This window comes from Oncorhynchus tshawytscha, linkage group LG30 (genome assembly GCF_018296145.1).
Source record: "Oncorhynchus tshawytscha isolate Ot180627B linkage group LG30, Otsh_v2.0, whole genome shotgun sequence".
In the NCBI taxonomy this organism is placed as follows: domain Eukaryota; kingdom Metazoa; phylum Chordata; class Actinopteri; order Salmoniformes; family Salmonidae; genus Oncorhynchus; species Oncorhynchus tshawytscha.
In genome coordinates this window covers 51,845,870-51,858,465 of record NC_056458.1, presented here as the reverse complement: position 1 = coordinate 51,858,465, position 12,596 = coordinate 51,845,870, and the positions used below count along the sequence as shown (strand labels likewise).

Genomic DNA, 12,596 nt, shown 5'->3' with positions numbered 1-12,596 from the left:
TAATCAGCTACACTGAGGGACTCCTGCCGAAGATGGATTAGCTTCTGGGTGGCCTCTCTACCGGAGAACGGGGCATCAAAAACCTTCTACACTTTTCCCACAAACCCCTCCAGAATAGCGCATATGAGAGGTGAGAGCCAGGTGAGAGCTCTCCCCGGCCATCAGCGTGATGAGGTAGGAGTGATCCGAGGCAAGGAGGAGGGCTGAAGCTCGACGACGAGGACACGTTGAGCTAGGAACACCCGACAGGTGCTCGGCTCTCCATTGAAGCGTTCAGGAGGAGGTAAGCAGAGGGGAAGGTGGAGTGACCGATGAGACGTTGCTGTGGAGCTGTAGGGTTACCACCGTGGTAGGTGGCCTCCCAGACAACCCATGGACTTGCTCTGGCAAACTGCCTGGCGTTCAGACAACGTTTGGACCCCCTCCACAAGGACACGAAGCAATTCCTTGTGACTACTGATGGTATCTCCCTGGGAGGAGATGGCGTTGCACTGCCCGGGTCTGCTGGGTCAGTCATGGCCAGTTCAGGAATCAAGGTAAGGTGCAGACATTTTGAATTAACAATGGTTTGATTATCCAACAGAGGCATGCAATAGACAGGTCAAGGCAGGCAGGGGTCAGTAAACCAGAGGTGGGGCAAAGGGACAAGTCGGCAGGCAGAGTGGTCAGGCAGGCGGGCTCAGAGTCAGGACAGGCAAGGGTCAGGCAGGCGGGCTCAGACTCAGGACAGGCAAGGGTCAGGCAGGTGGGCTCAGAGTCAGGACAGGCAGAGTGGTCAGGCAGGCGGGCTCAGAGTCAGGACAGGCAAGGGTCAAAACCAGGAGGGCGAGAAAAAGAGAGACTGGGAACAGCAGGAGCTGAGAATAAAAACGCTGGTTGACTTGACAAAACAAGATGAACTGGCAATGGACCAACAGAGAACACAGGTATAAATACACAGGGGATAATGGGGAAGATGGGTGATGCCTGGAAAAGGGGGTGGAGATAATCACAAGGACAAGTGAAACAGATCAGGGTGTGACACTAAAGGAACAACATTATTAAACAGTTAATAAAACACACTGAGGATAACAGGCCTTTCAACCACACAAACTACATACACCTCTCTGACACACACACACACACACACACACACACACACACACACACACACACACACACACACACACACACACACACACACACACACACACACACACACACACACACACACACACACACACAGGGAGAGAGGGTCTAACCCACACACAGAGGGCCTAACCCACACACAGAGGGCCTAACCCACACACAGAGAGCCTAACCCACACACAGAGGGCCTAACCCACACACAGAGGGCCTAACCCACACACAGAGGGCCTAACCCACACACAGAGGGCCTAACCCACACACAGAGAGCCTAACCCATACACAGAGGGCCTAACCCACACACAGAGGGCCTAACCCACACACAGAGGGCCTAACCCACACACAGAGGGCCTAACCCACACACAGAGGGCCTAACCCACACACAGAGGGTCTAACCCACACACAGAGGGCCTAACCCACACACAGAGGGTCTAAACCACACACAGAGGGCCTAACCCACACACAGAGGGCCTAACCCACACACAGAGGGCCTAACCCACACACAGAGAGCCTAACCTGAGAGACAAGTGTATCACAGGCCAGAGCCAGTCCGTAGCCCGTAGAGGTCGTGGTCACATTGATCACCTGAAATGAAGAACAACAACAAATATTACTATGAAGTCACAATATTATAGAGTCAGTCTGTCTGTATAACTGCAAAATGTTTTTTTAATGTTTTTTTCAAATCTTTCTTTATAATTTAAAATAATTATAATTTCAACTTAAGTTCCTGTCAGTCCAACATGCAACGTGTTTAAAGATCACACCAAATCTATCATGTGATTGGTTATACACGCCAGTCAGAGAACTAATCATAGTAGATAATTGTGGTTAATACCGCAGAGCCCAGTGCATATCCCGCCAGCTCTGCGTTGCCAAGGTGACCACAGAATATGGTGATGACAAACGGGAGCAAGAAATTCAGGATCCGAGACACCAGCTGTAACAGACGAGCTTGCTCGCACGCACACAACACACACACAACACACACACATGCACCAAGAGTGAGTTCTGTCCTGCGGCACCAATGGTATTTCATGTGAGGTTAACAGCGCAATCTCTGCCAAGACAAGTCTAAAACATGATTTCATGGAAACACTTAGGGGGAATAGGTCTAAAACATGATCTCATGGAAACACTTAGGGGGAATAGGTCTAAAACATGATTTCATGGAAACACTTAGGGGGAATAGGTCTAAAACATGATCTCATGGAAACACTTAGGGGGAATAGGTCTAAAACATGATCTCATGGAAACACTTAGGGGGAATAGGTCTAAAACATGATCTCATGGAAACACTTAGGGGAATAGGTCTAAAACATGATCTCATGGAAACACTTAGGGGAATAGGTCTAAAACATGATTTCATGGAAACACTTAGGGGGAATAGGTCTAAAACATGATCTCATGGAAACACTTAGGGGGAATAGGTCTAAAACATGATTTCATGGAAACACTTAGGGGGAATAGGTCTAAAACATGATCTCATGGAAACACTTAGGGGGAATAGGTCTAAAACATGATCTCATGGAAACACTTAGGGGGAATAGGTCTAAAACATGATCTCATGGAAACACTTAGGGGGAATAGGTCTAAAACATGATCTCATGGAAACACTTAGGGGGAATAGGTCTACAACATGATCTCATGGAAACACTTAGGGGGAATAGGTCTAAAACATGATCTCATGGAAACACTTAGGGGGAATAGGTCTAAAACATGATCTCATGGAAACACTTAGGGGGATCAGTCTAAAACATGATCACATGGTACCACCTAGGGGGGGGGGGATCAGTCTAAAACATGATCACATGGTAATATTTAGGGGGAATAGGTCTAAAACATGTTCTCATGGTAACACTTAGGGGTCTTATGACTGGTTTTATAAAGGGGCTATGACTGGTTTTATAAAGGGGCTATGACTGATTTTATAAATGGGCTATTACTGGTTCTATAAAGGTCTTATGACTGGTTTTATAAAGGGGCTATTACTGGTTTTATAAAGGGGCTATTACTGGTTCTATAAAGGTCTTATGACTGGTTTTATAAAGGGGCTATGACTGGTTCTATAAAGGGGCTATTACTGGTTTTATAAAGGGGCTATTACTGGTTTTATAAAGGGGCTATTACTGGTTTTATAAAGGGGCTATTACTGGTTTTATAAAGGGGCTATGACTGGTTTTATAAAGGGGCTATTACTGGTTTTATAAAGGGGCTATTACTGGTTTTATAAAGGGGCTATTACTGGTTTTATAAAGGGGCTATGACTGGTTTTATAAAGGGGCTATTACTGGTTTTATAAAGGGGCTATGACTGGTTTTATAAAGGGGCTATGACTGGTTTTATAAAGGGGCTATTACTGGTTTTATAAAGGGGCTATTACTGGTTTTATAAAGGGGCTATTACTGGTTTTATAAAGGGGCTATTACTGGTTTTATAAAGGGGCTATTACTGGTTTTATAAAGGGGCTATTACTGGTTTTATAAAGGGGCTATGACTGGTTTTATAAAGGGGCTATTACTGGTTTTATAAAGGGGCTATTACTGGTTTTATAAAGGGGCTATGACTGGTTTTATAAAGGGGCTATTACTGGTTTTATAAAGGGGCTATGACTGGTTTTATAAAGGGGCTATGACTGGTTTTATAAAGGGGCTATTACTGGTTTTATAAAGGGGCTATTACTGGTTTTATAAAGGGGCTATTACTGGTTTTATAAAGGGGCTATGACTGGTTTTATAAAGGGGCTATGACTGGTTTTATAAAGGGGCTATGACTGGTTTTATAAAGGGGCTATGACTGGTTTTATAAAGGGGCTATTACTGGTTTTATAAAGGGGCTATTACTGGTTTTATAAAGGGGCTATGACTGGTTTTATAAAGGGGCTATGACTGGTTTTATAAAGGGGCTATTACTGGTTTTATAAAGGGGCTATGACTGGTTTTATAAAGGGGCTATTACTGGTTTTATAAAGGGGCTATTACTGGTTTTATAAAGGGGCTATTACTGGTTTTATAAAGGGGCTATGACTGGTTTTATAAAGGGGCTATTACTGGTTTTATAAAGGGGCTATTACTGGTTTTATAAAGGGGCTATTACTGGTTTTATAAAGGGGCTATGACTGGTTTTATAAAGGGGCTATTACTGGTTTTATAAAGGGGCTATTACTGGTTTTATAAAGGGGCTATTACTGGTTTTATAAAGGGGCTATTACTGGTTTTATAAAGGGGCTATGAATGTGTTACTGATTTGATTCTGTGTTGAATCTATAAGTGACAGTGACTACAGACATACACTACATAACCAACAGTGTGTGGACACCTGCTCATCAACATCTCATGCCAAAATCATCGCCATTGATATGAGGTTTGTCCCCCCTTTGCTGCTATAACAGCCTCCACTCTTCTGGGAAGGCTTTCTGCTAGATGTTGGAACATTGCTGCTATAACAGCTTCCACTCTTCTGGGAAGGCTTTCCACTAGATGTTGGAACATTGCTGCTATAACAGCCTCCACTCTTCTGGGAAGGCTTTCCACTAGATGTTGGAACATTGCTGCTATAACAGCTTCCACTCTTCTGGGAAGGATTTCCACTAGATGTTGGAACATTGCTGCTATAACAGCCTCCACTCTTCTGGGAAGGCTTTCCAGGAGATGTTGGAACATTGAGGCAAGGACTTGCTTCCATTCAGCCATAAGAGCATTAGTGAGGTTGTGCACTGATGTTGGGTGATTAGGTCTGGCTCGCAGTCCGCGTTCCAATTCATCCCAAAGGTGGTCAATGTGGTTGAGGTCAGGGCTCTGTGCAGGCCAGTCAAGTTCTTCAATACCGATCTAGACCAACCATTTCTGTATGGACCTTGCTTTGTGCAGGGTGGCATTGTCATTCTGAAACAAGAATGGGCCTTCCCCAAACTGTTGCCACAAAGTTGGAAGCACAGAATCGCCTAGAATGTCATTATATGCTGCAGTTAAGATTTCCCTTCACTGGAACTAAGGGGCCTAGCCAGAGCCAGGAAAAACAACCCCAGACCATTATTCCTCCTCCACCAAACTTTACAGTTGGCACTATGCATTGGGGCAGGTAGCGTGCTCCTAACATCCGACACCCCAGATTCGTCCATCGAGCTGACAGATGGTGAAGATGCTGACAGATCAGTTTTGCAACTGAGGACAGAACATTTTTTACTGACTTGTTGGAAATGTGGCATCCTATGACGGTGTCACGTTGCATGTCACTGAGCTATTCAGTATGGACCATTCTACTGCCAATGTTTGTCTGTGGAGATTGCATGACTTTGTGCTCGATATTATACGCCTGTTAGCAACCGGTGTGGCTGAAATAGCCGATTCCACTGATTTGTGGGTGTCCAGATACTTTTGGTCATATACTGTATCTATAGCAACTGTCCATTACAATAACTCTAGTCGCTGGGAGGAAAGGTTGTTCAGTCAGACAGTGACTGAACTACGCTGAACATGCGCGTGCGCACACAAACACAAACACACACACACACACACACAAACACACACAGTTTGTGTCTCACCAGAGGTCCTGTGAGTCTCAGTACATGGTAGAGTTCCTCTCTGTAGGGCAGGGGTATCCAGCGTCGGACACACACACAGCGGAACAGTCTGGAACTGACCACTGTCCCCGCCGGCTCCTCGCCTGTACCCCGCACCACCTCCGACAAGGCAACTACATCCCCAGCAACCAGGCCAGGCCCCGGCAATGAACCTACAAATTCTGCCTTCTCCATTCAGCCGAGAGAAAGAGACAGAGAGAGGGAGGGAGAGAGGGAGCGTGAGAGAGGGAGCATAAGAGAGGGAGAGGGAGCGTGAGAGAGGGAGAGTGAGAGAGTAGGGAGTGAGAGAGAGAGAGAAAGAAAGGGGAAGCTAGAGGGGGACAGAAAGAGAGAGAGATTATGTGCCCTGTGAGGTAACGTAGCACAGTCAGTCAGTCAGTTCGTAGAGGCAGAGAAACACACACACACATCCCTGTAACTGATTAAATAGCTCCCAGAGGAACACAGGGGGCAAGAGAAGAAAGGAGAGAGTGAGAGAGAGAGAGAGAGAGAGCGAGAGTGAGAGAGAGAGAGAGAGAGAGAGAGAGAGAGAGAGAGAATCAAAGAGTAAGAGAGGGAGAGAGCCACAAACAGGCTCATGTTTTGTCGCTGTAAGTGGCCAAGCTAGGCTGAGGGGTGTGTGTGTTACAGGACTCAGTAATCTGTTGAGGAATGCCTAAGTGTCTGAGCCCTGATCTGAGTTGTGTGTTACAACATCTGATTAATGAATGACTGAGAATATGGCTGTAGCAGTGTGTGTGTGTGTGTGTGGTGTTGAGCCATCGACCCCGCCTCCTCTTGAATGCACTTTAACCTTTGATCTCACATGTTTTTATGTCAAATGGTTTTGTTATATTTCTACAAGTTTGGACACACCTAGTCATTCCAGGGATTTTCTTTATTTGTACTATTTTCTACATTGTAGAATATTAGTGAAGATATCAAAACTATGAAATAACACATATGAACTCATGTACTGTAGTAAATAAAAAATATTTTATTTTTTACATTCTAGTAGCCAATAAGTCTGGCTGCACAACAGATTGGAAAATGTATTGCAAATTGAGAAATCATATGACTAAACTGAATCAAAAGAAGTAGAAACTACACTAAGAATGATAGTAAAAAGCTTTGGAGCACCTTAAATTACATTTTGGGGAAAAAAGCCAACTCAGATCCATCATTTATTGAATCAGATGGCTTTTTCATCACAAAGCCCAATGATATTGCAAGCTACTTTAATGACTTTTTCATTGGCAAGATAAGAAAACGTAGGGATGACATGCCAGCAACAAACGCTGACACTACACATCCAAGTATATCTGACCAAATTATGAAAAACAAACACTGTTATCTTGAATTCCCTAAAGTGAGTGTGGAATAGGTGAAACAATTATTGTTGTCTATCAACAATGACAGGGCACCAGGGTCTGACAACTTGGATGGAAAATTACTGAGGATAATAGTGGACGATATATTACTTCTATTTGCCACATCTTTAATTTAAGCCTACTAGAGAGTGTGTTCCCTCAGGCCTGGAGGGAAGCAAGAGTCATTCCGCTACCTAAGAATAGTAAAGCCCCCTTTACTGTCTAAAATAACCGCCCAATCAGTCTGTTACCAACAAACTTCTGAACGGTAAACAGTACAGTATCTGGTCAACATTGTGTTTGACCAGATACACTGCTGTTTTACAGTAAACAAATTGACAACAGACTTTCAGCATGCTTATAGAGAAGGACATTCAAAAAGCACAGCTGACTGAAGCACAGCACAAATGACTGATGATTTGATGAGAGAAATTGATGATACAAATATTGTGGAGGCTGTTTTGTTAGACTTCAGTGCGGCTTTTGACATTATCGATCATAGTCTGCTGCTGGAAAAACATACAAAACACAGAGCACAGAGGGTGCTCTTTATTTTTTCTTTATTTAACTAGGCAAGTCAGTTAAGAACATTTCTTATTTTCAATGACAGCCTAGGAACAGTGGGTTAACTGTTAAAGTGTTAACTGTTAAAGACTTCATCACTTTAATGGAAGCCTCTCCAACATAATCCAGCTAGAATCAGGAATTCCCCAGGGCAGCTGTCTAGGCCCCTTACTTTTTTCAATCTTTACTAATGACATGCCACTGGCTTTGAGTAAAGCCAGTGTGTCTATGTATGTGGAAGACACAACACTATACACGTCAGCTAAAACTTTTAAAAACATGTTAGTTTCAGAGTGGGTGGCAAGGAATAAGTTAGTCCTAAATCTTTAAAAATCTAAAAGCACGGTATTAGCGACAAATCATTCACTGAACCCTAAACCTCGACTAAATCTTGTAATAAGTAATGTGGAAATGAGCAAGTTGAGGTGACTAAACTGATGATAGTAACCCTGGATTGTAAACTGTCATGGTCAAAACATATTGATACAACAGTAGCTAAGATGGGGAGAAGTCTGTCCATAATAAAGCACTGCTCTACCTTCTTAACAGCACTATCAACAAGGCAGGTCCTATGGGTCCTAGTTTCTACCTTAACAACACTATCAGCAAGGCAGGTCCTACATGCTCTAGTTTTGTCACACCTGGACACCTGTGTTCAGTCGTGTGGTCAGGTAACACAAAAAGGGACTTAGGAAAATTGCAATTGTCTCGGAACAGGGCAGCATAGCTGGCCCTTGGATGGACACAGAGTGATAATATTAAGAATATTTATGTCAATCTCTACGTGTTGAAAGTGAAGGAGAGATTGACTTTATCACTACTTGTTTAATATATCAGATGTATTGACATGTTGAATGCACCGAGTTGTCTATCTAAACTACTGGCACACAGCTCAGACACCCATACATACCCCACAAGACAGGCCACAAGAGGTCTCTTCATAGTCCAGAACAGACTATGGGAGAGGCACAGTACTACATAGAGCCATGACTACATGGAAATCTATTCCACATCAAGTAACTGATGCAAGCAGTAAAATGTAATTTTAAAAAATATACAAAAATACACCTTATGTAACAGTGGGGACTGTGAAGCAACACATAGGCACAGACATGCATACACATGTGATAACATAAGCACTATACACACACATTGATTTTGTACTGTAGATAAGTAGTAGCGATGGAGCAGGGGCCTGAGTGCCACAGAATGTTGTGAAATCTGTGAATGTATTTTAATGTTTGTTTTTTTCAAATTATATAAACTGCCTTAATTTTGCAGGACCCAGGAAGAGCAGCTGCTGCCTTGGCAGGAACTAATGGGGATGAAACTGGCTCTCAATCATTCCAAGTGAAGCTGGTTGAGAAAATGTGGATTATTTGTCAGAGTATAGGGCCTTGTGCATTTCAGGTAAAATAATAACCAAATGTTTTAATCCCAGGGCAAATTATCTAGCAACAGAATGCTAGCTAGCTAAATTTCCATAAATATTTAATGCTTTTCGACCTGTCATCCAAATTAATATAGTAGGGTTAGTAGTTTGTTTTGATATTTCAACCTGCGTGTCCTGATTGCTTCTGGTCAGCAGTCTGGTCAGCAGGGGCACACCCCTGAACCTAGAGTATTCCTGACACACCCCTGAACCTAGAGTATTCCTGACACACCCCTGAACCTAGAGTATTCCTGACACACCCCTGCCTGCGCTTAGATCCATTGCATTAGTGATAAGAGAATTATGTTCTCCAGGTACATCACCCAATTTAATTATATTACTCTCAGTCTGTAAACCAGAATTTGTAAGATCCTGGTCGAATGAAACAGACGGAGGCCCAGCTAAAAGGTTTATTCACGGAACGTTCTAACATTAAGAATAAAAAACTATTAATTTTATACTGACTTCTCACGCCCACACATAGACACAAACATACGCACACACATACACACAAACATACGCACACACATGTCCTTTAAAATACCATAAAGACATATTGTTTAACCCTAATTCTGACTAGGACTACACATTTATTGATTATGATTTCATACATTCTAATCAATTCCATACAAATACATGTTTCAGGGCGGAATATTCTATTCATTCAATTAACAGACAATTCTCACCTATCAATTAGGTTTGTTAAGTTAGAGCCCTGGCCTCCACCAGTCTTGCTTTTCCCTCACTCTGCGTTCCAACTCATTCCAATTCAAATCAAAAATCAAATCAAAGCAAATCAAATCAAATTGTATTTGTCACATACACATGGTTAGCAGATGTTAATGCGAGTGTAGCGAAATGCTTGTGCTTCTAGTTCTGACAATGCAGTAATAACCAACAAGTAATCTAGCTAACAATTCCAAAACTACTACCTTATAGACACAAGTGTAAGGGGATAAAGAATATGTACACAAAGATATATGAGTGAGTGATGGTACAGAGCGGCATAGGCAAGATACAGTAGATGGTATTGAGTGCAGTATATACATATGGGATGAGTATGTAAACAAATTGGCATAGTTAAAGTGGCTAGTGATACATGTATTACATAAAGATGCAGTAGATGATATAGAGTACAGTATATACGTATACATATGAGATGAATAATGTAGGGTATGTAAACGTTATATTAGGTAGCATTGTTTAAAGTGGCTAGTGATATATTTACATCATTTCCCATCAATTCCCATTATTAAAGTGGCTGGAGTTGAGTCAGTGTGTTGGCAGCAGCCACTCAATATTAGTGGTGGCTGTTTAACAGTCTGATTGCCTTGAGATAGAAGCTGTTTTTCAGTCTCTCGGTCCCAGCTTTGATGCACCTGTACTGACCTCGCCTTCTGGATGATAGCGGGGTGAACAGGCAGTCGCTCGGGTGGTTGTTGTCCTTGATGATCTTTATGGCCTTCCTGTGACATCGGGTGTTGTAGGTGTCCTGGAGGGCAGGTAGTTTGCCCCCGGTGATGCGTTGTGCAGACCTCACTACCCTCTGGAGAGCCTTGTGGTTGTGGGCGGAGCAGTTGCTGTACCAGGCGGTGATACAGGTTGGGTGATTGTGGAGGCCAGGTCATCTGATGCAGCACTCCATCACTCTCCTTCTTGGTCAAATAGCCATTACACAGCTAGGGGGTGTTTTGGGTCATTGTCCTGTTGAAAAACAAATGTTCGTACCACTAAGTCCAAATCAGATGGGATGGCGTGTCGCTGCAGAATGCTGGTTAAGTGTGCCTTGAATTCTAAATAAATCAGTGACAGTGTCTTCTTTTTTTTTAAACCCATAACCATGTGTGAGTTGTATACTTTTCTTTCAAAGTAGATGTGTTTAAAAAAAGAAACACTGTGACCCTGATTTAACCCACTACAGTGGTTAATAACGGCTGTGTCTAGTGTTACGTATGTTTTTCAGATTCAATCTGATCTCAGGATTTGGACAATACGCCATTGAAATGTTATTTCCTGATTTTGTTTTTAGTTATTTCACCTTTATTTAACCAGGTAGGCTAGTTGAGAACAAGTTCTCATTTACAACTGTGACCTGACCAAGATAAAGCAAAGCAGTGTGACACAGACAACAACACGGAGTTACACATGGAATAAAACAATAAACAAGTCAATAACACAATAACACAAAATAACAAAATAACACAAAATGACACAGTAGAATAAAAATAAAGAAAGTCTATATACAGGTTGTGCAGATGAGGTAAGATAAAGGAGGTAAGGCAATAAATAGGCCATATTGGCAAGATCATTACAATTTAGCATTTAAACACTGGAGTGATAGATGTGCAGAAGATGAATGTGCAAGCAGAGATACTGGGGTGCAAAGGAGCAAAAACAAATGGGGATGAGTAAATTGGATGGGCTATTTACAGATGGGCTATGTACATGTGCAATGATCTGTGAGCTGCTCTGACAGCTGATGCTTTAATGCTAGTGAGGGAGATATGAGTCTCCAGCTTCAGTGATTTTTGCAATTCGTTCCAGTCATCGGCAGCAGAGAACTGGAAGGAAAGGCGTCCAAAGGGGGAATTGGCTTTGGGGGTGACCAGTGACATATACCTGCTGGAGCGTGTGCTACGGGTGGGTGCTGCTATGGTGACCAGTGACATATACCTGCTGGAGCGCGTGCTACGTGTGGGTGCTGCTATGGTGACCAGTGACATATACCTGCTGGAGCGCGTGCTACGGGTGGGTGCTGCTATGGTGACCAGTGACATATACCTGCTGGAGCGCGTGCTACGGGTGGGTGCTGCTATGGTGACCAGTGAAATATACCTGCTGGAGCGCGTGCTACGGGTGGGTGCTGCTATGGTGACCAGTGACATATACCTGCTGGAGCACGTTCTACGGGTGGGTGCTGCTATGGTGACCAGTGACATATACCTGCTGGAGCACGTTCTACGGGTGGGTGCTGCTATGGTGACCAGTGACATATACCTGCTGGAGCGCGTGCTACGGGTGGGTGCTGCTATGGTGACCAGTGACATATACCTGCTGGAGCACGTTCTACGGGTGGGTGCTGCTATGGTGACCAGTGACATATAACTGCTGGAGCACGTTCTACGGGTGGGTGCTGCTATGGTGACCAGTGACATATACCTGCTGGAGCGCGTGCTACGGGTGGGTGCTGCTATGGTGACCAGTGACATATACCTGCTGGAGCACGTTCTACGGGTGGGTGCTGCTATGGTGACCAGTGACATATACCTGCTGGAGCACGTTCTACGGGTGGGTGCTGCTATGGTGACCAGTGACATATACCTGCTGGAGCGCGTGCTATGGGTGGGTGCTGCTATGGTGACCAGTGAAATGTATCTGCTGGAGCACGTTCTACGGGTGGGTGCTGCTATGGTGACCAGTGAGCTGAGATAAGGCAGGCCTTTACCTAGCAAAGACTTATAGATGACCTGGAGCCAGTGGGTTTGGCGACGAATATGAAGCGAGGGCCAGCCAACGAGAGCATACAGGTCACAGTGGTTGGTAG

General features: G+C 43.8%; 1 protein-coding gene across 1 annotated transcript in view; it reads right to left on the bottom strand.

Annotated features, from left to right (window-relative positions):
* The window catches only part of slc47a1 (solute carrier family 47 member 1), a 43,949-nt gene extending 37,986 nt beyond the window's left edge, over positions 1-5,963 (bottom strand). The window contains exons 1-3 of the mRNA XM_042309581.1: positions 5,669-5,963; positions 1,964-2,065; positions 1,642-1,710 (exon numbers count right to left, since the gene is read on the bottom strand). Of these exons, the coding sequence (XP_042165515.1) occupies positions 1,642-1,710; positions 1,964-2,065; positions 5,669-5,881 (384 nt within the window). The 5' untranslated portion in view covers positions 5,882-5,963. The remainder of the gene's footprint in view (positions 1-1,641; positions 1,711-1,963; positions 2,066-5,668) is intronic.
* Positions 5,964-12,596: the final 6,633 nt, after the last annotated feature.